Source organism: Rhamphochromis longiceps, linkage group LG16 (genome assembly GCF_057381845.1).
Source record: "Rhamphochromis longiceps isolate RC_006_pf linkage group LG16, R_longiceps_female_GT1.1, whole genome shotgun sequence".
Lineage (NCBI taxonomy): Eukaryota > Metazoa > Chordata > Actinopteri > Cichliformes > Cichlidae > Rhamphochromis > Rhamphochromis longiceps.
The window spans coordinates 19,403,506-19,431,046 of record NC_140572.1 but is presented as its reverse complement, the minus strand read 5'-3'; the positions used below and the strand labels follow the sequence as shown (position 1 = coordinate 19,431,046).

General features: G+C 42.2%; 2 protein-coding genes across 4 annotated transcripts; both read left to right on the top strand.

The window, feature by feature from the left end:
* The first annotated feature begins 373 nt into the window (after positions 1-373).
* On the top strand, positions 374-10,884 carry piga (phosphatidylinositol glycan anchor biosynthesis, class A). 3 transcript variants are annotated; one of them, XM_085384669.1, is made up of 8 exons: positions 374-498; positions 1,668-2,150; positions 2,227-2,341; positions 2,420-2,497; positions 4,994-5,126; positions 5,466-5,598; positions 9,241-9,447; positions 10,278-10,884. In XM_085384669.1, exons 2-8 carry the CDS (start codon positions 1,704-1,706, stop codon positions 10,518-10,520), a joined length of 1,356 nt encoding a protein of 451 aa, XP_085240795.1. In that variant the 5' UTR covers positions 374-498; positions 1,668-1,703; the 3' UTR covers positions 10,521-10,884. The 3 variants fall into 3 exon arrangements, with proteins under 3 accessions (XP_085240795.1, XP_085240793.1, XP_085240794.1); XM_085384667.1 differs by having other exon boundaries at positions 2,227-2,497; positions 10,278-10,883; XM_085384668.1 differs by having other exon boundaries at positions 400-2,150; positions 2,227-2,497.
* Positions 10,885-11,542: 658 nt separating this feature from the next.
* asb11 (ankyrin repeat and SOCS box containing 11) lies at positions 11,543-26,812 on the top strand. The gene is made up of 7 exons (XM_085384407.1): positions 11,543-11,762; positions 22,882-22,961; positions 23,063-23,170; positions 24,941-25,091; positions 25,173-25,307; positions 26,233-26,421; positions 26,639-26,812. The coding sequence occupies exons 1-7, from the start codon at positions 11,666-11,668 to the stop codon at positions 26,761-26,763; spliced, it is 885 nt and encodes a 294-aa protein (XP_085240533.1). The 5' UTR covers positions 11,543-11,665; the 3' UTR covers positions 26,764-26,812.
* Positions 26,813-27,541: the final 729 nt, after the last annotated feature.

Sequence of the window (27,541 nt, the reverse complement as noted above, 5' to 3'; positions counted from 1 at the left end):
TTTGTATTTCACAGAATTTTATATATTTAAGGAAAATATTGCAAAACCTTAATTGTAAAGGCTTAGTCTATAAACAGCCGTAATTTAAGTTACCAGTTGATAATGCTGTGGAATAAAAGTGTGTAAGTAAATCGTCCCCATTACTTCACTTTATTGTGTGACTTTAACAATATTAAAACAACAACAGCAACAAAGCACAAAAAACATGCATGGTGATAATTTCTGGATTTAGCATTCGCACTTAAAGACGTTTATAACAAGTAAGTATGAAAGAAAAACGAATCTTAACCTTTGGTTTTATTTTACTTGTAAAAAAAAACAAAACCCTCAAAGTTTAAATGTCACATATAGTTTCACTTCCTTGCAGCATACGTCAGCTACCACGTTCCCAGTGACGTAGAAAACACCAGGAAGTAACACAGGCGGCTAAGTGGCTAGCTCGGGGCTAGCATGTAGAAATGAAATCAAATCTGGAAAAAGACTGACTTTCCACCCACGGTAAGGCAGGTTGGACTGTGAAAGCGGTTCGCTGCGATGCTTGTTAAGGTTAAATGCGAAGAGGTGTTTGTCTCCCTGACGTTTATACATAATGCGAACAAGTGTAAAGCCTAAATGCACTGGAGCTTAGAGGAGTTTGCTACCTCACATCAGCAAATCCGTTCAAGTGTTTTATTTCGGTTTGTGTTAATGGGTAGAAGTAGGGAACTTATAGACATGGCAGTACTCTCGGTTTGGGGTTGTCTGTGAGCTGATATCGAACCTCCACACACTGTGCAAACATGTATGTGATGATATGGATACAAGCCTATTCAGACTGCGCTGCAAAGGTTACTTTGGATGACAATGACCAAGGCAAAGGGTCAAAAGGTTTCTTCTTTATTCCTACTTTTTAAATGTTAAATAAAATTGAACATCTCTGCTACAAATCGGCTGCAAAGTTTTAATGTGCGGCTTTGTTGACACTGTCAGAGAGGTGTCGACGTGTAGTGGTGAGATTTTTGTGTGTTTCTAATAAAAACAATGGAATCACATTTCAGGACAGGTGGACCCAGCAAAGTTTTCTGCCCTTACAAGTGTTTCCAAGGTGCAGGTAGAAGAGGATAAAAACTCAAGAAGTTAAAGCCACAGCAACACTTGCAGGTCAAAGACCAGTGTCAGAATGCCCATATTACTTTAGGCTTTGAACGTACCATGATTTTAAAAAAAATTATAAATATCAGTAGACTATACAATAGAATGCTTATAAAAAATATATTATCAATTGACCCCTCTATCCGTTTTCTTAACAACTTATCCAATTCAAGGTCACAGGACGCTGGTGCCCTTCATTGAGTGAGAATCTGGGTGCTCATGTAATAATATATCTATCGCCCTTTTTTTGTTAATATATTACTTTATAATACTTTTTTTCACCAACAATTCAGCTGATTCAGGTCAAATATATTTACTTTGAAAAATGATTAGCTTAAAAAGTCACTGATGGGAAGCCTCTTTTTTTTCCCAGTATTTTTTTTAATTATTAATCCTTTATTTATCCAGGTAAAAATCTCATTGAGATTCAAATCTCCTTTCCAAGACTTGGCATCATGGCAGCAAAAGTCAAAACCCATACAACACATAATCCATTAGAATTATACTTATTGTTAACTATTAACTATTTCTTTAAGCACTGATCAAGTACAGAGACACTCAAGAAGCATACCATGGGTCAGCGCCGGAAAGTGGCAGCAGGGAATAACCCTTCATCTCAGAGAAACTCTGGAGTTTCTGCACAGGCTGCCAGAGTCCACAGCAGGAAGCACAACATCTGCATGGTGTCTGACTTTTTCTATCCAAACATGGGAGGAGTAGAAAGTCACATTTACCAACTCTCCCAGTGCCTGATTGAAAAGGGGCACAAGGTGGTAATTGTCACTCACGCCTACGGCAGGAGGAAGGGTGTCCGGTACCTGACCAATGGCCTGAAGGTATACTACCTGCCCCTGCAAGTGATGTACAACCAGTCCACAGCCACCACCTGCTTCCACAGTCTCCCGCTGATGCGCTGTGTGTTTGTCAGGGAGCGCATCACCGTCGTGCATGCACACAGCTCCTTTTCTGCCATGGCCCATGATGCATTGTTCCACGCTAAGACCATGGGTCTTAACACAGTAGGTGATTCAGGTAATTTCCCGTGTTTCTAACATGATGCTGTTTAAATCGCTAAAGAGTGTTTGTCATTTGCAGGTTTTCACTGACCACTCGCTCTTTGGCTTTGCTGACCTCAGCTCTGTCCTGACCAACAAGCTCCTGACTGTGTCGCTGTGTGACACCAACCACATTGTGTGTGTGTCCTACACAAGTAAGGAGAACACAGTTCTACGCGCAGCACTCGACCCAGAGATAGTGTCCGTTATTCCCAACGCTGTCGATCCTACAGACTTCACACCAGACCCCTCCCAGCGACAAGATGACAGGATCACAATTGTTGTCATCAGCCGTCTCGTCTATCGGAAAGGTACTGAGAAATTTGTTTTAGACGCTGTTGCATCTACTTGAAGCAGCAAGGTGCTATGCTGAATAGGTCACAGTCCTTTGTTCAGGCCCTCACCCTAAAACAAGTAAAAAACACATTTTTGCTATAAATTCAGTTAATTTTAGTTCGTTTTGTGAACACTCATTACAGTTTTAGTTAGTTTTCCTTTTTTTGTTTTTATTTTTATTTCCGTTAACGAAAATGTTTTTTCACTTCTAGTTTTCGTTATTTCGTTAGTTTTCGTTAACGATAATAACCTTGGAGCCACCCAACTTTATTTTTCAAGTAGCTTAAAACTTAGGATATCTTGGTATGGTGTGTAGTGTGTCCTTACATTTGAGGAAACTGGAGAAGTGGAGGACAAAAGAATAAGTGACAGTCTTTAAAAATCTGTCTACAGCAGATGAAGAGTACCTGAAAGTGATGTGCTTAAGAAACAGGAAAAAATCCAACAGATCTGATACAGTAAGAGAGAGATGCACCTGGACCATCAGCTGATCCATGTACCTACCATTCACTGAAAACTTATCAAAAATAATGTCAGTGGAAGAGTACCAAATTACACAAGAACTGGACTGCAAATGAGTGTCAGCAGCTCTTATGGGTGAAGGATCCAAATTTGACATTTTTAGTTAAAATCATTGTTATTATGTGTGAAGACGATCGTGGCTCAAGAGTTGGGAGGTCGCCTTGTTATCGGAAGGTTGCCGGTTCGAGCCCCGGCTTGGACAGTCTCGGTCGTTGTGTCCTTGGGCAAGACACTTCACCCATTGCCTACTGGTGGTGGTCAGAGGGCCCGGTGGCGCCAGTGTCCGGCAGCCTCGCCTCTGTCAGTGCGCCCCAGGGTGGCTGTGGCTACAATGTAGCTTGCCATCACCAGTGTGTGAATGTGTGTGTGAATGGGTGGATGACTGGATATGTAAAGCGCTTTGGGGTCCTTAGGGACTAGTAAAGCGCTATATAAATACAGGCCATTTACCATTTACCAAGACGGGCAGGAGAGAGAAACAGTCATTTGTAAAACATGCTGGAAGCTCTGCTAGTTCAGGAAAAGCATCCCTGGAAAGAAAAATGTGCAATCAAACCTGGGCTTAAAGGGCACAGTATATGTAGCTCTGTTTCACTTAATAGTTTTAGAGCTACAGAAATAAAAATTCAAGTGGGGTTCCTCAAGGATCAGTTCTCGGTCCATTACTCTTTAATTCTTAGTGCTCCCACTTGGCACTTTCATAAAAAATCATAATACATCCTGTCAGTCTTGCATAGATGATACAGTTGCTCCTATCATTTACTTCTGTTCATAAACCAGTGAGCTTCGTTGATGACATTAACTTCTGGATTTCTCAAAATGTTTTAGAACTGAACAGAGACGAATCAGAATCAGGCTGCAGATGTGGCCGCGCCAAAAAGAAAACAGTGAAAGTATACACGTCAGGGACAAGGGGAGGAAAAAAAAGAGCTCTACTCAAACTGGGCTCCTTACTGGGAGACCAGTTTGAGGACAGTAAAAAAACACCAGCACAAAAAAGCACATGAATATTCACATCTTACACCATGTAAAAGGACGTGACATGCAACGGGGGAGGGTATGGGGTAAGGAATGATCCGGTGCAGACAGCAGTCGTCTTGTCCTGCAGTCGCTGGACAGACCTGCTGTCTACATCAGGTGGGTAGCAAGCATCTGGGGTGTCTGGAATGGTGTAGGGTAATGAGTGTACATCTGTGTCAGTGTACGTGTGTGTGTGTGTGTGTGTGCGTATCCTGTGTTCACCCGCTTAAGGAAAAGTCAACAGTCTAAACACAGTCCCGTCATCAGGGAAGAATTTGTTGTTCCGGAGCGGCATGAGTGAGCCAGATGGTTGTTTGGGTTAATGTGAACAACTGCATCCAATTTTAATGCAGAATTACCTGAAAAATCCTTTTATTGGTTCATAAAACTCACACTGGTTTGGCCTCCCAGTGCAATAAGTTACCCTACACCTAGACCTCTCAGGTTATCAGGCGTAGATCTTTTAACTGTTCTCAGAAGAAGATTAAAGCATGCCAAGAAAACTTACCATTACTGTAGATGTGTTCTTTGGAACAAGGTGCCTGTTGACCCAAGATGGCTTGCATCTGTGCCGACAAACAAAAGCACGGGCTTATTGTGTGTGTGTGTGTGTGTGTGTGTGTGTGTGTGTGTGTGTGTGTGTGTGTGTGTGTGTGTGTGTGTGTGTGTGTGTGTGTGTGTGTGAGAGAGTGAGAAACTTGGACTTTATCTCTTTGTAAAGTTTGTTGTTTTCACTGTCTTAAGACATTATAGACTTACTCTTATTTTGATGTATTTACCTTCTATGTTAAGAACCTCAAGGTTACATGTAATGAAATGTACTATGTAACTAAAATAGCCATTGCCTTTGCTTTCCATATGAAGTTCAGTAGAGAACTGCATCACTCTAATAGTGGAAGGAAGTCTTCACTTTCTTTCCTTCTTTGCAGGAATTGATCTTCTTGGTGGAATAATCCCGGAGCTTTGTCTCAAACATCCTTACCTCCACTTCCTGATTGGCGGAGAGGGACCAAAGAGAATTGTTCTGGAGGAAGTGAGGGAGAAATACCAACTACATGACAGGTACTGCTGGATGCGCTTATTTCCTGAGATAATGATGTCGGCATCTTTCAGGATCTATTAAAGCATGTCTAAGTATTTGTATATTAAATCGTGTCTGTGTTACAGCTTTAGTTTACTTTTCTTACCACAGGAGCAAATCTCATATAAAGAAACTTTCTGTAGTATATTAAAGAACCAACACTGTTATAGAATTTAATTAACTGGAATTTACTGCCATTGTTTTGTGTTTCCTTTACGTTTATTCAACACCTGGAAATGATTGTAGATTAGTAGATAAACCCAGGGTCAATCACTGGGTTCCTGAGTAAAGGTGCTACCACTGTGTTTTGATCTGCACAGGGTACGTCTGCTGGGCGCTCTGGAGCACAAAGATGTGCGTGGGGTTTTGGTTCAAGGCCACATCTTCCTCAACACGTCGCTCACTGAAGCGTTCTGCATGGCCATTGTGGAAGGAGCCAGCTGTGGACTGCAGGTTTGCTGCAGTTTCTGTTCCTCCAGCCATAAACCACGTTAAGTTCCACTGTGATGGGGTTAGCTGCTGTCTGACAGATCTGTCATTGATACACAAGGTCAATGATATGAAGTCCGGTAGCAGTGACTCTCGGTGTCAGGATTTCCTTATTTCACTTTAAGTGAAACAGCTTTTTTGAGATAAACACACCAAACATTTGAGAATATTTCTTTAATACAAATGGGAGAGGGCACATCTTGCTGCTACAAACATGCCACAACCTGAAGGATGGTTTAACCAGATTAGCTACATGATGTTATTAGATTGTGGGGGTAAACTTGTACATGCTTGTCATTACATGGTGCAATATTTCCCTCTAGCTTTATCATAGTATCAATTTTAACATCTTGTTTACTTACCATTTAGCGTGCCAATCTCTTAAGATAATGACATCTTCTGATGCACAACCAGTCATTTTATTGGAAACAGGCCAATATTTGACCTAAGTTGCCCCCAGTAGTCATCCGAGGGGCGACAGATCTAACACTGAATCTTTAGACCTTAAGCTCAGTTCATGTCACAAATCTAAGCAAAGAAAATGCAGATAAACTTTTAGTTTTTTATAGAATATATAATAATGTAATAATGAAAATTAGACTTTATCAAGACGAGGCACTTTCAGATCACAGAAGCAGCTCTGTGAAAGCCCATTCGGCCAAGCGGAGCCGGCACAACTCAGTTGAAGATGCTGAAGTGTTCTTGTGGCAGATTCGCCGTGGGCGTGTGCAGCTCATCTCATACCGCTGCTTAAAAAAAACTGAAGTACATGAGGGAGACGTGGGAGAGGGAGGATAGACCTTTATGTAAGAGCGGCAAATGCCAGACAGCAGCTAACCGCATCACAGTGGAACTTAATGTGGTTTATCGCTGGAGGAACAGAAACTGGAAATGTCATTCTTGTTATTTTGTGACGTTAGACCTACAGATGGAAAAAAGTAACCTGAGAATCCATGAGAGAATCCTCTTACCTCCAGGTTATTTCCAAAAGAAATTACATTGGGAGCTTAATTTCTTTTGGGATGAAAATGCCTTCGAGCTAACAAACAGGCCCGTTTGTTATTCTTTCCTACTAGAGGGAATCCTCAGGTTTCATAACTATGGGGAAAAAAACGGGGAAACACACGCAGGTGGCATTTAATAACGTAATTTCTTCTTACTTTCTTAGTCAGACTGTATGATGAGTTATACCCTTTTCTGCAGATTCTTACACAGATATGCGTACAGAGATTACACAAAAAATAATTGCTTATGGGAAGACGCAATGAGTAACCACTCTTTATCTGTGATTTATTGGGACACGTAGGTTGGACATAAAGTTGAACATAAGTTGAACTGTGCCATAACACAGGGCAAGAAAGGAGACAAGCACAATGCAGCAACTTATAGTGTAAAGTGTGAATGCTGTTGGAAGAAGAAGACCAGACACCAGCGAGGGAGGATAAGAAGGACAGATGCAACAACATTGTCATCCCCTATGTAGCCGGTGTATCAGAAAAACTCAGGAGAGTTTTCTCCAAGCATGACATCCCGGTGCATTTCAGACCCAGCAACACGCTCAGACAGAAACTGGTTCACCCGAAAGACAAAACGCCAAAACACAGACTTAACAATGTGGTGTATGCTGTACAGTGCAGCGAGGAATGCCCAGACCTCTACATTGGAGAGACCAAACAGCCACTTCACAAGCGCATGGCACAACACAGAAGAGCCACCTCCACAGGACAAGACTCAGCAGTCCATCTGCATCTTAAGGATAAAGGACACTCTTTAGAGGATGCCAATGTTCACATTTTGGACAGAGAGGACAGATGGTTTGAAAGAGGAGTGAAAGAAGCCATCTATGTCCACTGTGAGCGACCATCTTTGAACAGAGGCGGGGGTTTACGACACCAACTCTCTGCCATCTATAATCCATCATCATCATCATCATCAACTTTATTTATAAAGCACTTTAAAACAACCACAGCTGACACAAAGTGCTGTACATTGGAACTGTAAAATAAAATTACATGAGATATAAATAAAAAACAAATAAAAGAAGAGTGAAATCATTAATTAAATAACTACTGCATTAAAAAAGAAACTAAGTCTCACTGAGGTTAAAAGCCAAGGAATAAAAGTGGGTTTTAAGACGTGATTTAAAAGTGGAGATCCCTTCCCAGACGCCTTAACGCCCACTCACATCCTGGGCCATCTGATCTCAGGAATTCGCATGATAAGGTGGGGCCAGGTTTCACAATGAACACACCCGAAACTCTGGCTGATTGGGACCCACACCCAGTTTCACACCTTGGCTCAGGCGATTAGAGGATCATCAGGGGGTCCTTTTGTCCCTCTGTGGGGGGTTACTCCCACTAGGTTTATATCTGGGACTCTCCACCATTTGACCTTAGAACTGAAGAAGCCTCTCGGATGAGAGGTGAAACGTCTTCAAGCAACTTAAAGAAGTCCAGAGGCTTTTCTTTGCAAGCTCCTTTGACTACGATGACCTGGATGACTGAGAACCTTCACAGACAATGCTGTTGGATGTGTATATTTACAAAAATACCTATATACACATTTATCTTTAACACCTTGAGCTCAATCAATAATTAATCTATCAATAAAAATGTTTTTAAAGACAATTCAGTTTGTAAACATGGAATTCTTTACTCTAACTTTATTTTGTTAGTAATATTCCAGTAAAGTGGAGTTTATTTGGGAAGCTTTTGGATGTTGATTGCTGTCATATAAACTTACCAGACACTTTATTAGGTACACCTCGCAGGTACAGGGTTAGACACTGTTTTGCCTTCAGAACTGCCTAAATTCTTCATGGCACAGAAATGGATGGTGGACGTGCAGCTGTCATGATAGCATCACACAGCTGGACATCCACAACGGGAACCTCCCTTTTCTTCAAATCTCAAAGCTCAGTCCACTTGAGCTAATTGTGATGTTCAAGAAACCAGTTCGAGATGATTTGAGCTTTGTGATACTGTGTGTTATCCTACTGGAAGCACCCATGATAAGGTGGGCATGCTGTGGTCATGAAGTAATTGACATGATTACCAACAGTACTCAGTTAAGATCAGTGCTCAGCTGGTCCTCAGGGGCCAAGAAAATACCCCGACATTAGTCTGCACTGTTGATGCAAGGCAGGATAGAGGTTCTCTGACCTCTGACATCAACAAGGCATTTTCTCCCGGAGAACTCCAGAGCACGGAATATTTTCCTCTTTTTGGCTGATCAGATATTTGCTATAACAAGCAGCTGAACAGGTGTACCTAATAAAGTGGCTAGCATTTCATTTTCCATGACTCCTAATCTTTATAACTTTGTACATCTTTGACTGAAATTGTCACGTTACCATAGTGATATGAAAGTGGGTACACCCTGACATCACTGTTTGAGGTTCCAGGTACAGCAGAGCTTCCTTTTTCAGGTGTCCACAGAGCTGTGGTGCTAGTTTTAGCTTGAGGCCAAACACACACAGTGGAATTTTGCTAATAATCATTCCATGACATATTTTATACTTCAGGAAAACTTCTGTTTTTCTGTTCTCTCTTTTTTGCGTGTGTGTATGTGTTTGTCAGCATCTGTTTTTTGTCTCTGTTTTCTTAGGTGGTTAGCACTCGTGTGGGAGGCATTCCAGAGGTGTTACCTGAGGGTTTGATTACCCTGTGTGAACCCACCGTCCGTTCATTGTGCGCCGGTCTGGAAGCGGTCATCGCTCGGCAACGATTGGGCAACGTCCCGTCGCCTGCTTCCAATCACATGCGTGTGCGAAACCTCTACACCTGGAGGAATGTTGCGGAGAGGACCGAGAAAGTAGGTTCCCCAAAGACACCCACACTGGACCGTGTGCATGTAACAGCTTGTTTTACATTTTTGAAGAAAATGCTATCAAAGCATAACATTTTATTGTGGAAAATAAAAGACACAGGTGTGCCCTTTCATCACAAGGACATTTTCATAAATTGAAAACAGCAACTACTCTGAATCTTGATCAGATAACTCATTGGACGACTGCACCATCAGATAAGGCGTCCAGATTACCAGACTTTGCCTAAACATGTTTTCTCTAAACATTTCCCACAGTATCTGATTTCCAAAAAACTCTCTCTCTTGCATCATGCTTAGAAACTTGTGAGGTAAGAGATAAAAAGCTGAGGCACATCAAATTTATCTTGAGTGTCCTTTTTTTCTTTAATTGTACAACATGCTCAAACACATCTAACCTGGAGACGAGCTTTGCTCATTCATTATTTCTTACCTTTAAAAAAAAAAAAAGCTAGCAGTGTGTTAAAGTGCACTCTGAAGTCAATGTCAGTTTGTAAGCAGAGCCCGGCCTGTGAAACATCGCGGCACATTCAGGTACAACCTGTGAACTCTCAAAACTTGTATTCAAATAGCCAGAAATGTTTTTAACATACAGAAGTTTCTGCAATCAGCCATTTTTTCTTCTTCTTTCACAGCATTTTTAAAAAATAAACACAGCAAAACAACAACAACAAAAGTCTATATCAGTATTTAGAATTTCTAAAACAAATCCAAATCTAATCCTAAAAAATGTATTCCAGTTTATGTCTAGGTGGTGGTTTTTACATGTTTAACTACTGAAGGACACTCAGGTGATCAATGTGTTTTTTCCCTGTCAGGTGTACGACAGGGTGGTCGGAGAGGAAGTTCTTCCCCTGGACAGACGGTTACGGAGGCTGAGGGCTCACTGCGGCCCCGTCGCTGGCTCCATCTTTGCGTTTGTGGCCGTGCTGGACTTCCTCTTCCTGCTGCTCCTGCAGTGGCTGATGCCTGATGGGGTCATGGATCTCGCCGTCGACGCCACAGGCCCTCAGCGACAGTGGAGACAGGAAAAGAGCCATAAAAATGAGGCTTACTCCTGATGTGCCACAGAGAGCAACAGAAACAGAAAGTTGATGACAGTGACCTCTCAGCACCTCTGCCTCTCTTCAAACTGCTTATATAAGTTTCCTATGTGATCTTCATGGTGCGGGCTAACATTTTGTTTACATTTACTCACCAAAAGGGAGTTGGTGGAAGAGACTTTTTTAAATAACTGGAATTTGTTGCACACCTTGCGAATTTATAAGCACTTTTTGAAAATGTAAAGATGACATTGAACAGAGAGGGTAAAGGGCTGGCTGCTTGTAAGCTCACAGGGAAACAAAGCTACTGTAACTTATCGAGAGACCTCAAAGTTTGTTTTTTAAATAAAATCCACTGTTTTGTGAAGCGTGTCAGAGCATGTTTGTTTATCATGAATGCCGTAGTGCAGCGGTGTACACGCTCCTACCTACTGCGGTACATTTGTGAATGAGGAAGCGTCTAAAAGTAGCTTTCATGATTGACACTCCTTTGAAACCTGCGAGCTTTTTTTTCTTCTTTTTTTTCTTTTCTTCAAATGATAAGTAAACTTTCAGAAAACCCAACGTGGGAACCAAAGTGTACTTTCTAATATATATGGCATGTGCTATGTTCTCACATGTAATTTTTGCAGATCCTGGAGAGGCATCAAACAAATATTTGTTTTGTAGATGAATCTGATTGTAAGGAAGAGTGCCAAAAAAAATCACACTTGTGAAAAAGGAGCTGATAAATAGGTGTCGCTCTTCAGGGTCAGCGACGGGGATTTGCAAGACAGAAACAAACATCATATCAAGAAGTTCAGCATGTGTTCAATGTTAAGACAACATGTTCCTGTTGGAGCTAGGGACTTTTTTTGTTAGTTTAAGGCATTTCATTTAGTTCATGTGGCAGTAATATATTTAAGGGTCTTATGGGGCTTGTCCTGGTCTGTGTGTCTTTAAGTGCTTTGTTGAAGACACCTCATGATCATTCTAGCAGCTATTGTAATGTAATGCATATACCGTTAACTCTGGCCATTCACTGGGGTGAGAGTGGGTGGAAGGTGGTAATGTGGGGGAGGTGACCAAGGGCCCAGATAAGAGAGTGAGGAAGGCCGGATTCAGGTTTGTGTATCTGGCTGGGTGAAGGAGGTGAAGGAATCTGCTGCTGTTTCGTTTTCACCATGGCTGCTGTGCAAACAGACGTTTCCCTGTGGTCGCAACCTTGGGAGAGGCCTTTGTCCATCTACGGAGGGTTGGTGTGTAACTCGCTGATGGCCGGTGAGTTTAATGTTTGTATGGTTTTTTTGCATCAGTGTTTCCAGGCCTAAAAGCTGTCCATGTGAAGTCTGATGCTGCTGTAGACAATAAAATCTGGGATGAAACCGGTTTAGCATTTTAGGGTTGGGGGTCATGTTGAGAAACCAGAAGTCATAGCTGGACTGGCTAGCTGGATCAGTCCAGGCAGTCCAGGTGGACCGATGGTAATTTTTGGTTTAAATGGGCCGATGTTTTGTTGTTGTTGTCTCCCCCCCCCCCCTAACCGTGTAAACAGTGACAGGTGGCGGATTGGATAGATGCTGGCAGACGTGTAAAAATAACTCAATTGTTTGGTAGTGGCTATGGTGGAGCTTTCACAGATTCAGTAAAATTGGCAAGTGGTGGAAGCCAGCAGGTGGATGGGGGGAAGGGGAGGCGGAGGTGGAGAGACCCAAGGCGGCTGTCAGGTGAAATGAGCTTCAGGTAAGAAGTTATGACCTGCAGTCTGTCTGGGTCAGATATAAACCAAGTTTAGGTGCAGTTTATTTTTGTTGTGCTAACTTTTTACAGTCAGTGACGATAACTCGTACTGTGTACTAGCTAGCATGACGGAGTTTCTATACAGTTGGGTGGGTGCTATGATGTTACACTGCGGTAAAGTGAGCCGTCATTTGTGAGCCGCGGTCAAGCCAGCCGCCTCCTATCCGCCGCATAAATTTCCTTGCGCTTTTACACCAGTCTTTACGGTAGCGCCTTTTCGCTTTATATCCTGATTGAAAGCCTAGACTCGCGCACACACGCACGCGCGTGAACAGTCACACGCACGCGCGCACACAAATTACAATGGAACAGCTCAATACAGCCATCGTGACAGTCTGGTTGCATATTCAAAAATTCATTAAAAATCATTCTTAAAAGTTGATGCCAAGCTTTCAATACAATCCTCTTCTCGGACACCTACTTTACCTCTGGGCCAGTTTTTACCCAGATTTACTGTAATATTACTCAGAAATCACAGTAAACTCATATTCAGTGCAATACAGTCAATGCACTACAATTATGTTTATTTCAAAAATTCATTAAAAGTCATCCTGAATAGTTGAGGTCCAACTTTCAACACATCCCTCCTCTGGGACACCTACTGTACCTGTGTGCCAATTTTCATCCAGATTTACTGTAGAATTCCTCAGAAATTAAAGGGTACTTGTATTCAATGCAATACAGTCAGTACAATAGAATTATGTCAATTTTCAAAAATTCATTAAAAATCATCCTGATTAGTTGATGTCCAACTTTCAACACATCCCTTCTCTGGGACACCTACTGTACCTGTGTGCCAATTTTCATCCAGATTTACTGTAGAATTCCTCAGAAATTAAAGGAAACTTATATTCAATTCAATACAGTCAATACAATAGAATTATGTCAATTTTCAAAAATTCATTAAAAATCATCCTGAGTAGTTGTTGTCCAACTTTCAACACATCCCTCCTCTAGGACACCTACTGTACCTGTGTGCCAAGTTTCAGCCAGATTTACTGTAGAATTCCTCAGAAATTAATGGAAACATTTATTCAATCTAATACAGCCAATGCACTACAAATGTGTCAATTTTCAAAAATTCATGAAAAATCATCCTGAGTAGTTGATGTCCAACTTTCAACACATCCCTCCTCTAGGACACCTACTGTACCTGTGTGCCAAGTTTCATCCAGATTTACTGTAGAATTCCTCAGAAATTAATGGAAACATTTATTCAATCTAATACAGCCAATGCACTACAAATGTGTCAATTTTCAAAAATTCATTAAAAATCATCCTGAGTAGTTGATGTCCAACTTTCAACACATCCCCCCTCTGGGACACCTACTGTACCTGTGTGCCAAGTTTCATCCAGATTTACTGTAGAATTCCTCAGAAATTAATGGAGACATTTATTCAATCTAATACAGCCAATGCACTACAAATGTGTCAATTTTCAGAAATTAATTAAAAATCATCCTGAGTAGTTGATGTCCAACTTTCAACACATCCCCCCTCTGGGACACCTACTGTACCTGTGTGCCAAGTTTCATCCAGATTTACTGTAGAATTCCTCAGAAATTAATGGAAACATTTATTCAATCTAATACAGCCAATACACTACAATTGTGTCAATTTTCAAAAATTCATTAAAAATCATCCTGATTAGTTGATGTCCAACTTTCAACACATCCCTTCTCTGGGACACCTACTGTACCTGTGTGCCAATTTTCAGCCAGATTTACTGTAGAATTCCTCAGAAATTAAAGGAAACTTATATTCAATTCAATACAGTCAATACAATAGAATTATGTCAATTTTCAAAAATTCATTAAAAATCATCCTGAGTAGTTGATGTCCAACTTTCAACACATCCCTCCTCTAGGACACCTACTGTACCTGTGTGCCAAGTTTCATCCAGATTCACTGTAAAATTCCTCAGAAATTAAAGGACATTTATATGCAATTCAATACAGCCAATACACTACAATTATGGAAATTTCAAAAATTCATTAAAAATCATCCATAATAGTTGAGGTCCAACTTTCAACACTTTCTTACTCTGGGCGTCCTACTGTACCTCTGGGCCAAGTTACATCTCAATTCACTGTAATCTTTATCAAAAATTGAAAGAACAATTATATGTCAATGCTGGATGTGTGTCCTTTCAAAGTGACACTAAATAACAGAACTCAGGCACATCAGGGAATAATCCAAAAGGCGGATTTATTAAACAAAAACAACATACAAAATATCTCTAACCCATACTACATAACCTAAAAAGAAACAAAGGGACACTTAGAAGCACAAGGAAACAATACTGAAAGGGCAAGAGACACAGCCCAAACATAATCCACAACTAAAATGCCAAAAGAACAAGTCATCCCACATAGCAGACGGGTCTTGCCTGGATCTGGTGTCAAGCCGGCACTGCTGGCTGACTTCTGGCATGGTAAGATGGCACTGTTTATGTGATGGCATGCCACATTTGGCCTGATTGGGCGAATGTGACATGTTGTATAGAGCACTTTGAGTAATATGGGTGAGTAAAAAAGTGCTGTATAAGAATCAGTCCATTCACTGTCTGAACAGAGTTTCGTCATGTTACTTTTGCACTATTATGTTCCAGCACATGTTGTTATTACATGGCTTACATGGCTAAGGTACACATTAGGCTGACATCTGGGGCCAGAGCTGAAACTGTTCTGGGCCAGCACAGGGCCAGCAGTGTGTCTGCAACTGGCCTTGTGCTGGCTCATGTGTGGGCCACCTCTGGTAAACCAGATCTGGGCCACCATAGGGCCGTCATTCTTTGCAGTACGCAGGCCATGTGTAAGCACATTGTGTGGGACAGATCCAGGCCATACCAATTTTGCTATGTGGGAGGAATTATGTAAAAATAGAAACATCATAAAAATGAAAATGAACATAAAGTAAAATGTACTGAAAAGAACATCAGTATGGCCATCATTATTTGCTTGGAAAGTCTAAAGTTCCATGGCTTTGAACAGCCAGAGAACGCAATGCCCAGCTTAGAATGACTAAAAGTAACTTCTTTTAACATTCTGTCATTCTGCTTCTATATCAAAAATCCACTAAAAATAGTCATTTGAAAAAAAATATTCGCCACTTTTCATCAGTTTGGGTTCCTCTGTTTATAGCAATTTTTAGAAAAGAACCCAATACCTTTGTCACTATACAGTTGTACAGTGAGATACAGAGCATCTCCTACTCATTGCAAACATGCTGGGAGGGTGGCTCTATCCGCCTTAGTGCAGCTGCTGTACCATACTGTGATGCAGTAAGTTAGTAGGCTCTCAATGGGCGAGTGGTGGAAGGGTGAGCTGTAGTCCACAAAGAGCATTCTGGCGTAGCTCTGCCGCTGTTCTAGGTGACTCAGCACCGAGTGGAGGGTGATGGCATCTTCTGTGAATCTGTTTGCACGGTATGCAAACTGGTGGGTGTCGAATTCTGGGGGGAGGTAATCCTTGGTGTGCTGAAGGACTAGTCTCTCAAAGCATTTCATGATTACCGGTGTGAGGGCCACAGGGCAATAATAGTTCAGGCTGGTGATGGGAGACTTCTTTGGTACTGGGATGATTGTGGCTGATTTTAGACAGGATGGGATGGCTGCTTCATCCAGTGAGAGGTTGAAGATTCTGGTGGAGATGAGGGTGAGCTGGTGGGCACATGGTCTTAGCACTTTACCACTTATTCCGTCTGGACGCCTTCCTGGGGTTCACTGCTAGGAACACTCATCTGACATCGTGCTCCGTTACAGTGAATGGAGCGGTGCAGGAACCAGGTGAGGATGAGGATGGGAGCAGGGCTGAGGCAGATGAATGCTGCTGTTGTGGTGTTTCAAAGCGGGCAAAGAAGCTGTTTATGTCCTCTGCTAGCTGCACACTCAGGTTTTCTGTTTTCACAGTTCTGCCTCTGTGGTTTATGATGTCTATTATTCCATGCCATGTGTTGTTGCTGGACAGGTGGGACCCCTTTTCAGGTCAGCTCGAGCAGACCTGTACAGAGCTCTGTCAACAGACCTACAGGGAGTGCAGAATTATTAGGCAAGTTGTATTTTTGAGGAATCATTTTATTATTGAACAACAACCATGTTCTCAATGAACCCAAAAAACTCATTAATATCAAAGCTGAATGTTTTTGGAAGTAGTTTTTAGTTTGTTTTTAGTTTTAGTTATTTTAGAGGGATATCTGTGTGTGCAGGTGACTATTACTGTGCATAATTATTAGGCAACTTAACAAAAAACAAATATATACCCATTTCAATTATTTATTTTTACCAGTGAAACCAATATAACATCTCCACATTCACAAATATACATCTCAGAATCAGAATCAGAATCAGAATCGTGTTTATTGGCCAAGTATATGTGCAGACACATACAGGGAATTTGGTTCTGGTAGATGGTGGCTCTCAAGCACAGCAATGTAAATCTCACACACACACACACACACACACACACACACACACACACACACACACACACACACACACACACACACACACACAAGTGTCTATATATACACATTACACATACATACACAAAGCTATGTAAACCAACTACAAATAACGAATCTAAACTTATATACATAAAATACAGAAATGAATGAGGTGGAATGAATACTACAAAATGTACATAAGGTGCAGTTGCAGTCTGGCAGTGGGAGCAGTGTGACAGGTCAACTGTTAAGAAGGGAGATGGCGAGGGGAAAGAAACTGTTCCTGTGTCGGGTGGTCCTGGTCTGCAGGCTTCTGTACCGTCTGCCAGAGGGCAGCAGATCAAAAAGTCTGTGTGCAGGGTGTGAGGGGTCTGCGATGATTTTCCCTGCCCGTTTCCTGGTTCTTGAGAGGTACAGATCCTGGATGGAGGGCAGGGGGGCGCTGATGATCCTTTCTGCTGCCCGTACAGTCCGCTGCAGTCTGCTCCTGTCCTGTTTAGTGGCTGCTCCATACCAGACTGTGATGGAGGAGCACAGGACAGACTCAATGACCGCAGTGTAGAACTGGATCAGCAGCTCCTGTGGAAGACTGTACTTCCCCAGTTGTCTCAGGAAGTACATCCTCTGCTGGGTCTTTTTGAGGATGGAGTTGATGTTGGTCTCCCACTTCAGGTCCTGGGAGATGGTTGTACCCAGGAACTTGAAGATCTTCACAGTCGACACAGGGCTGTCTGATATGGTGAGGGGGAGCAGAGTTGAGGGATGTCTCCTGAAGTCCACTGTCATCTCTACAGTCTTAAGAGTGTTCAGCTCCAGATTGTGCTGACTGCACCAGAGTACCAGCCGCTCAACTTCCTGCCGGTATGCAGACTCATCACCATCTTGAATGAGGCCAATGACAGTGGTGTCATCTGCAAACTTTAGGAGTTTGACAGCAGAGTTATTGGAGGTGCAGTCGTTAGTGTAGAGGGAGAACAGTAGTGGTGAGAGGACACATCCTTGAGGGGCACCAATACTGAGGGACCGGGTTTCAGAGGTGATCTCCCCCAGCCTCACTTGTTGCTTTCTGTCTGTCAGGAAGCTGGTGATCCACTGACAGGTAGCTGGTGACACGCTGAGCTGGGAGAGTTTGGAGGAAAGAAGTTCAGGCACAATGGTGTTAAAAGCCGAACTAAAGTCCACAAACAGGACCCTGGCATAAGTTCCCGGGCGGTCAAGGTGTTGCAGGATGTAATGCAGCCCCATGTTCACTGCATCATCCACTGACCTGTTTGCCCGGTAGGCAAACTGCAGAGGGTCCAGCTGGTGGCCTGTAATGTCTTTCAGATGGGCTAACACCAGTCGTTCGAAGGATTTCATGACCACAGACGTCAAGGCGACAGGTCTGTAGTCATCCAGTCCTGTGATGGTGGGTTTCTTGGGAACAGGGATGATGGTGGAGCGTTTGAAGCAGGAGGGAACTTCACACAGCTCCAGGGATCTGTTGAAGATGCGAGTAAAGATGGGAGCCAGCTGTTCAGCACAGGTTTTGAGGCAGGAGGGTGAGACGCCATCTGGTCCGGGGGCTTTCCTGGGCTTCTGTTTCTGGAATAGTCGGCTCACATCCTGAGTGTGTATTCTTAGTTTCAGGGAGGAGGAAAGGGGGGTGAGAGGTGTGGTGGAGGTCGTTGAGTCTGGGATGGAGAGGGTGGTGGTGGTCGTTGAGTCTGGATTGGGGAGGGTGGGGGTGGTTGTTGAGTCTTGATTGGGGAGGGGCAGGGTGAAGGGGGGAGAGGTGGAAGGTGTGTTGGGGGTCAATGTCTGAAGCAATGTCCCTGGGGAGGGGAGGGTGGGGCGTGGGAGTCTGTCCGTCTCAAACCTGCAATAGAAAGTGTTTAACTCGTTGGCCAGGTCTTTGTTTGCTTCAATAGTGGGTGGGGGGCGTCTGTAGCTGGTGATTTCCTGCAGGCCCCTCCACACTGATGCAGGGTCGTTGGCTGAGAGCCGTTCTTCCAGCTTCTGGGAGTAGATCCTTTTAGCTGCTTTGATCTCCTTGGTCAGTGTGTTCCTGGCTTGCTTGTACAGGACCCTGTCACCACTTCTGTAGGCGTCCTCCTTGGCCTTGCGAAGATGTTGGAGTTTAGGAGTGAACCATGGTTTATTGTTGTTGTATGTGCAAAAGGTCTTTGTTGGCACACACACGTCTTCACAGAAACTGATGTATGATGTCACAGTGTCCGTGAGCTCATCTAGGTTCTCAGATGCAGCTTCAAAAACAGTCCAATCAGTGGAGTCAAAACAGTCCTGCAGTTCCTGCTTTGCTGCGTTAGTCCACTTCTTCACAGTTTTGACTACAGGCTTGGCACGTTTGAGTTTTTGCCTATAAACTGGAATAAGATGGACCATGCAGTGATCAGAATGTCCCAAAGCTGCCCGGGGCACAGAGCGATAGGCATCTTTTAGAGTGGTGTAGCAGTGATCCAGTATGATGTTGTCCCTGGTGGGGCAGTCTATATGCTGTCTGTATTTAGGGAGTTCGTAGTTTAGGTTTGCTCTGTTAAAATCCCCAAGAATAATTGTAAAGGAATCCGGGAATTTCCTCTCCAGGGTAGTAATCTGGTCAGCCAGCTCGCACAGTGCGTTGTTCGCGTTGGCCTGTGGAGGGATGTAAACTCCGACCAGCATGAAGGAAGAAAACTCCCGCGGTGAATAAAAAGGTTTACAGTTGATGAGAAAACTTTCCAAGTGTGGGCTGCAGTGTTTCTGTAACACTGTGACATCAGTACACCAACCTTCATTAATGTAGAAGCAGACTCCACCACCCTTTGTTTTCCCTGAGAGCTCTGTTTCGCGGTCCGCCCGGTGAAGTTGGAAGCCCGGCAGATTTAAGACAGCGTCTGGGACTCGCTCACTGAGCCAGGTTTCAGTGAAGCAGAGGGCAGCAGAGCGTGCAAAGTCCTTGTTAGTCCGGTTTAAGAGCAGTAATTCGTCGACTTTGTTTGGAAGAGAGCGGAGATTCGCAAGGTGAATGGAGGGGCGTGCCGTGCGGAATCCTCGCCGACATTCAAAAACAAAACAACAACAAATCAGCGACCAATATAGCCACCTTTCTTTGCAAGGGCACTCAAAAGCCTGCCATCCATGGATTCTGTCAGTGTTTTGATCTGTTCACCATCAACATTGCGTGCAGCAGCAACCACAGCCTCCCAGACACTGTTCAGAGAGGTGTACTGTTTTCCCTCCTTGTAAATCTCACATTTGATGATGGACCACAGGTTCTCAATGGGGTTCAGATCAGGTGAACAAGGAGGCCATGTCATTAGTTTTTCTTCTTTTATACCCTTTCTTGCCAGCCACGCTGTGGAGTACTTGGACGCGTGTGATGGAGCATTGTCCTGCATGAAAATCATGTTTTTCTTGAAGGATGCAGACTTCTTCCTGTACCACTGCTTGAAGAAGGTGTCTTCCAGAAACTGGCAGTAGGACTGGGAGTTGAGCTTGACTCCATCCTCAACCCGAAAAGGCCCCACAAGCTCATCTTTAATGATACCAGCCCAAACCAGTACTCCACCTCCACCTTGCTGGCGTCTGAGTCAGACTGGAGCTATCTGCCCTTTACCAATCCAGCCACGGGCCCATCCATCTGGCCCATCAAGACTCACTCTCATTTCATCAGTCCATAAAACCTTAGAAAAATCAGTCTTGAGATATTTCTTGGCCCAGTCTTGACGTTTCAGCTTGTGTGTCTTGTTCAGTGGTGGTCGTCTTTCAGCCTTTCTTGCACTGAACATAAGTTCCCTGCAATTTCTGAAGAATATTACAGTAAATCTGGCTGAAACTTGGCCCAGACGTACAGCAGGTTTCCCGGAGGAGGGATGTGTTGAAAGTTGGACCTCAACTACTCAGGATGATTTTTAATGAATTTCTGAAATTTCCATAATTGTAGTGTATTGGCTGTATTGAATTGCATATAAATGTCCATTAATTTCTGAGTAATTTTACAGTGAATCTGGCTGAAACTTGGCACACAGGTACAGTAGGTGTCCCAGAGAAGGAATCTGTTGAAAGTTGGACATCAACTACTCAGGATGATTTTTAATGAATTTTTGAAAAATGACATAATTCTATTGTACTGACTGTATTAGATTGAATAAATGTTTCCATTAATTTCTGAGGAATTCTACAGTAAATCTGGATGAAACTTGGCACACAGGTACAGTAGGTGTCCTAGAGGAGGGATGTGTTGAAAGTTGGACATCAACTACTCAGGATGATTTTTAATGAATTTTTGAAAATTGACACAATTGTAGTGCATTGGCTGTATTGCATTGAATACAAGTACCCTTTAATTTCTGAGGAATTCTACAGTAAATCTGGGTGAAACCTGGCACACAGGTACAGTAGGTGTCCCAGAGGAGGGATGTGTTGAAAGTTGGACCTCAACTACTCAGGATGATTTTTAATGAATTTCTGACATTTCCATAATTGTATTGACTGTATCGGGCTGCTACATTGTAATTTGTGCGCGCGCGGGTATAGTCTTTCAATCGGCACATAAAGCGAAAAGGCGCTACCGTAAAGACTGGTGTAAAAGCGCAAGGAAATTTATGCGGCGGATAGGAGGCGGCTGGCTTGACCGCGGCTCACAAATGACGGCTCACTTTACCGCGGTGATGTTACTGATAGTGAACTTTATTTTATTCAAGGTTAGTTAGTAGAGTTGCCTACCGTCCTGTAAAAAAACGGAATCCTCTGGTATTCAGAGTTAATATTACATGTTTTGTATTGAGCTGAAAATAAACGCGATTTGTCCCGTACTTCAGCTACAATAAAAAAAGAGCCGCCTCTTCTTCTCTCATTCTCCCCCTCCCTCTCCTGCTGCTACTTCAATCATGAAACTGATCAATGATCAGCTGATCTGCTTTTCTCTCTTGCTTGTTTATCTCCCGCTTTGCGCCAGAAAGAGGAAACTAGCGGGGGTCGCGTTAAACAGCAGAAGCGCCTTTAAACTTGATCAGCTGTTGTTAGAATTTATTTAATATTACTTTCTAGTATCAGCTGATGTTTGTTGGAGCCACAGCAGTAAAAGCTGCTGGTCATGATGTCGGTTTGGTTATCTGGTGAGAGGGAAACATGAAGATGAAACCAGGAGATGTCCTTACTGAATCATCAGAGCTGTCAACAGGTTTACCTTTTAGGTGACATGAATGGGTTGAAGGAAAGCTATGAACTGTTTCTGAGAGACAAATAACACCAGGATCCTTTTTTTTTTATGTAGCTGACAGCTGGTAACTGTGCAGGGGCTTTTGCCATGGGGCCAGGTAGGGCATTAACAGGGAAAGGGGGGCACAAAGAAATACTTTTCTTTGTTATTCTCATTTATAATTTCTAGCTTTTAACAAATAATTATCCGAATCTTACAACCAAAGTTTTCATCTGATGTCAAATTTATAGAAATCCATTATTGTACGCAGTAAGTTTTTTTTCAGGGTCCCAACACAATTTCCTCAGAAGAAAGTACTGTACATGATGCCAATATTTTCCCACATTTTCTAGATACTGTACTAGTACTTTGTGTAAAATGCCATCAAAAAGTCAGTTAAGTTTTATTCTTTCTCACCTGTCTTTGTCTCCTTTCACTTTTAAAAGGTTGCCATGTTAGAAAGAATATTTTGCCCTGCCATGCTGTTTATTGATGTGGTAAATAAATAGTTTATGAAAATATCACTAAATCTGTCATTTATTATTTTTAATATTCAGTAATGGTCATGTCTCACCTCTAGTCTTCTCTGTCTTAATTTCAGGTTTCCACCATATGTTGTAGATAGTTCAGGAAGTTAACTCAACCAAGCAGTCTTTGGGTTTCGGCTAAGTACTGTTTAGAATACCAGAATAAGGAGGATGGTGTAGGTTTAAGTTTATTAGATTGATACATATATACCAACAAGACTGTGTACATCACTGTCACAACAACGTTTGTTTTCATTCAAAGGCTTTATGGTTTTTCCTATAATACCTGGTGGGCCGGTCTCTAGTCAAAATGCCTGGGCTGATTTTTTTTTTTGTCCCAGTCCAGCCCTGCCAGAAGTGTGTATGTATGTGGATGAGGTTACAGTGGTCTTGGTCTTTGTGCTTTCTGAATGTGGAAACATAACTAATTTGATTCTCTGTGTCTCAGACTTCTGGTCTGACAGAACTCCGCTCCATGAAGCGGCCTTTCAGGGCAGACTCCTCCACCTCAGGGCCCTTATCGCTCAGGTAATCTTAAATCTTGATTTGTACGTCGAGTACTTACAGTCTACAACCCGAAGACTTCTTGAAAAGAAGTCAAATGAAAATCCTCTGATCTCTCCCTGCAGGGCTTCCATGTTGACACAGTCACCATGGACGGGGTCACGCCGCTCCACGAGGCTTGCCTCGGGGCTCGTTACGCTTGTGCCAAGTTTCTTCTGGATAATGGAGCAAATGTAAGAAGGAACAGATACATTTTTCTGTCATCAAAGAAACCCACAAGTTTTATTTTGCTTATCCTTTTTGAACTTGATGCTTGATGGAGATTATAGATCATTTGGCTATTGCCCAAAACAAATGTGAGGCCAGGCATACATTTGATTTATGTGACGTAAGATAATTAGGTCATCGCTCACTCTTGGTATTTCTTTCTTAGACAAACAAAGACTTGGAAAATGATTCTGTTTAACTTGTCTAGCATTAAGGTTTCATCAAAAGGAAAAACCCACAGAAGTATAAGAACGTCATATCGTAAACCCTCCTTTGTTGTGCTAGCATGGTCTCAAACACGTTTCAGAACCTCAAAACTTTGAAATTATGTACAGATGCACCCTAAAGAGGTTACAGAAAAGGCTACATTTTTAAAAAATATATTAAATTAAGAGCATTTGGGTTGGAATGCAGGCATTTAAAGTCTTTTTTTCCAAATAAAGATTATTTTTGCACTCATAAGATGAATTACTTTATCTGATATTTTGTATTTAGTGATAAGAATTTATGTACCGTCTCATTGCTTTGATCATACATGAAAGTGGATCCCTTCACTTTTGGTTTGAAAAGTATTTGATGGATTGAAACTCAATCCTAAACTTCACATACACTAATAAAACACTGGGGGTTGGGGGACTCTAACAATTCGTTTTATCATTGTTAAGTTGATATAAAAGACTTTGGCTTGTGTCACAAGAGAGCAAACCCAGCAAATGGACTTTAGGCCTTCATGTATTAAAAACAACCCCTATATTTAAAATTATATTAGCTTGTCCAGCTAAATAATCAGAATATTAGTGAGGGCTTATGTGTAAGTGCCCCAATAACCTCATGGATGGATGGATGTTATAAAAATGGCTGTAATTTTTAAATAGTTAATGCAGTTCTTTTGGTAAACCAATTAATTTACAGCTGAAAAAATCTGCACCTCAGTTGCTTGATTTGATTGGTTTGAGCATTGTACTCACTTTCCTGTAAATTTCACTACAGGATGCCTGAAATTGTGCAGTTCAAAAAGAGCTGAGCTCATTTGCGAACTCACAGATTCTCCCGCTTTAACACAGATTTTTGTTTTCACACGTTTTAAACCACATCTGGTGTTGTTGCTGAAGAGTTTAGATTTTACTGGAGAAAGGTCAGAGCTGAAATCTGCATGCAAAGAGGCCTTCAGTTGTTGGTTGTCTCGTGTGTTTGCTCTGTTTGAGCATTTGTGTATGTTTGTGTCACTGTTACGTTTCGGTGTTGTCAGTGTGTTGTTTTTGGCGTGACTGTTATGTGTTTCCTGTTTACTTTGAAAGTCTGTGTTATCTTAGTGTTTTCAGGTTACGTTTCCCTGTCTCGTCAGTTCTAATTTGCCCCAGCTGTGTTTCCCTCCTGTTGTCCATTTTCCTGATTGCTCCCTCTATGTATTTAAACCCTGTGTTTCAGTGTGTCATGTTCGCGATCTCCCCCGTGTTGTAAATAGTTTGGTGTTTTGTTGTAAATAAATAGTTTGTTGTAAATAGCTGTAAATAGATTTGTCGATACTTTCGTTTTGGGATTTTGGTGGTGAGCTTTAGTGGGGTTTTTTTGTGTGGTTTTTTTTTTTTTTTTTTTTTTTTTTTTCTTTATTTTTACTTTTTTTCGTGTTGCACTCCGGTTGCCTAGGCCGGGGTGTAACAGTCACATGCATGAATAAATAAATGAGGTACACTCCGTTCTTTTGGATGCATTTCCTCACAAACATCATTCTCAAGGCAATGGCAGTGTCAACAGATGGCGCCACACCTCTCTTCAATTCCTGCAGCAGCGGGAGCGCTGCCTGCCTCAAGCTCATCCTGCAGCACAGTGCCTCCATCCACACCACCTACCAGCTGGCATCTCCAATCCATGAGGCTGCCAAGAAAGGTACACAAAGGTATCCATTTACAAGAAATTTCTGGTTATGAATGTGGACTACATGTCAGCATTTGTCATCTTCTCCTCCAGATCACAGAGAGTGCCTGGAGCTGCTGCTGGCCCGTGGAGCTCAGATTGATCTGGAGCTGCCTGACGTTGGGACGCCACTCTACTCTGCCTGCATGGCCCGGGCTGCAGCCTGCGTAGAGGTGCTGCTGTATTCAGGTAATATAAGTCAGGAATAATCACCAGTCACACCTTTGCTTTTTGTTTGTTTCAGTCATGAAAATTAAGGCACTTCAAGGCCCAGTCTGTATAATAGTCTGATGAAGTTTTTTTTAATGAAAAACTCCACTCTTTTAATTACACAAACCAGTCTATCAAACAGTTGTTTCAGCAAACACAGTAACAGCTCTTTTATTCGCTGTATACAGTTGTAAAAGAAAGAAAGAATCAGATTTAAAAAAAACAACTTCTTGATTCTTAAACTGAGTCAGAGGTGCAATGATTAGTTAATTATTTCATTTAGTGTTTTCTCAAACGAGAGGATTTCTTCCTTTGACATAACTTAGTTGTGAAGCTTTTCTTCTGTGCCGCCTTTCATCTTTGGGACTTAAATGCTCAAACTAGACTGCATATCTTCGAGTTTGGCTCTGCTTATCAGACAAACCGAGGCACTTGAAGGTGTCAGTTGACATTTAACACGTCTGTCTTGGATTTTGCACGTTTGAAACGATAATCGCCGAGCAAAGGTGAACCAACAGGACAGAACCGTTCGTTCCAGCCATATAATATTTAAATACAGCTGACATTTTTTGTTTCTGCTGGGCTCTGAGTTACTTTTAGTGGCACGCCCTGCAGTTCCTCTCTTTCGCTTTCCATCGAAGCAGAAACTCGGTGTCACAGTTCACATCAGCACACGTTTAAAAGCTTTTCTAATCAATCCAACCTGTCAGACGTAACAGCCAGTCTCAAAACTATTCAGAGCTGTGCTTTGGATTTATTTTTGAAAACTTTTTTTATTAGTAGCTAATATATAACGACGTGCTGCTTTAACAATAAATCACTTACAACACACGGATGGGTTTTAATCAGAATTGTGTGATTTGCGTGCTGTTATGTGTTGAACTCTGTTTGCATGTTTGAGCAGGAGCAGATGTTCAGATCGGATGCGGGCCGGACAGTCCTCTGCATGCTGCAGTTTTGGGGGGAGGAGCTGACGTTGTGGATCTTCTCCTGGACTTTGGAGCTGATGGGTGTCGCAGGAACGCCGAGGCGAAGACTCCTCTTGATCTGTCGAAGCCAAACAGCTCAGTGAGAGCTGCACTGCTGAGCAGAGGTGTGTTATTGTCCTGTCATTATTTCATATTGTTATTATTGTTTTACATTGTTTCTTTTTAATGGTATTTTTATATTGTTAAGCACTTTGTGCAGCATCGTCTGTGTGGAAATGTCCTATATAAATAACTTTGACCTTGACCTTTGACCTTTTTGCACTTACATAGAGGACCCTCACTTCCTTTTATTAACAGCTGTGATCTGCCTCCTGTTCCCAGGTCCCTGCTCTCTGTCTCAGCTCTGTCGCTTACGTATTCGTCGAAGTCTCGGAAAGAGTCGTCTGCACAGGGCCTCGAGCCTCTTTGTCCCTCACAGTATCAAGGACTTCCTCCTCTACCAATGACACATCTCTGCCGTCCTTTGCTTTTTTTTTTTTTTTTTTTTTTTTTTTTTTTTGCTTCGCCATTCAAGAAGAAAGGATAAAAGGCGTCCACATTCAGAGAGTTTTCATCCATAGCTTCATAATTCAGATGCTTTTAGTATTATAATAACAGCTTTCTGAGAACTGCTCAATGAAATCTTTTGGATACAAGGGAGGGACGCTTCAGGATAAGCTCTGTTCATCCTGCAGGGACTTTAATGTATCAGGTTTTTGTATTTTTGTACTTTCTTTTCAGCGCTCATGAATTTTACATGATTCCAAAGTGTTTTTAAAGTTGAACATCGCCAATTTTACACATCAAAGTCTTTTATGTTTGGGAGTACTTGTGCATATATTAAAAATAAGTTGTATAAAAACTAGCTCCACCGGAAGCTTTGTGGATGTCATTTGAATAAGCATCAGCTGGGGGTGAAAACTGCAGATCAGACCTTTTTGTAGCTTTGTAGCAACCACAGACTGTGTGCCTATGAGTACAACACAGGAGAATTCACACCACTAATGTTAGAGAGTTGCATTCTGGGTAATGCAGGTGGCAAGTTTTGAAAAAAAACAAAAAACAAAATCTTATGTTAAAATTCTTTTTCTCATAAATGTTTCTAATGGTTTTGTAAACTTTGAATGTGGCCTGTTTTGTTCACATTTCTGTGTTTTTATTTGTGGAATCTTTCGTATTGCCGTTAGTACACGGGCCGAGGTGGTCATCACACATCGTCTCTCTGACATCACACAGAGTAAGACT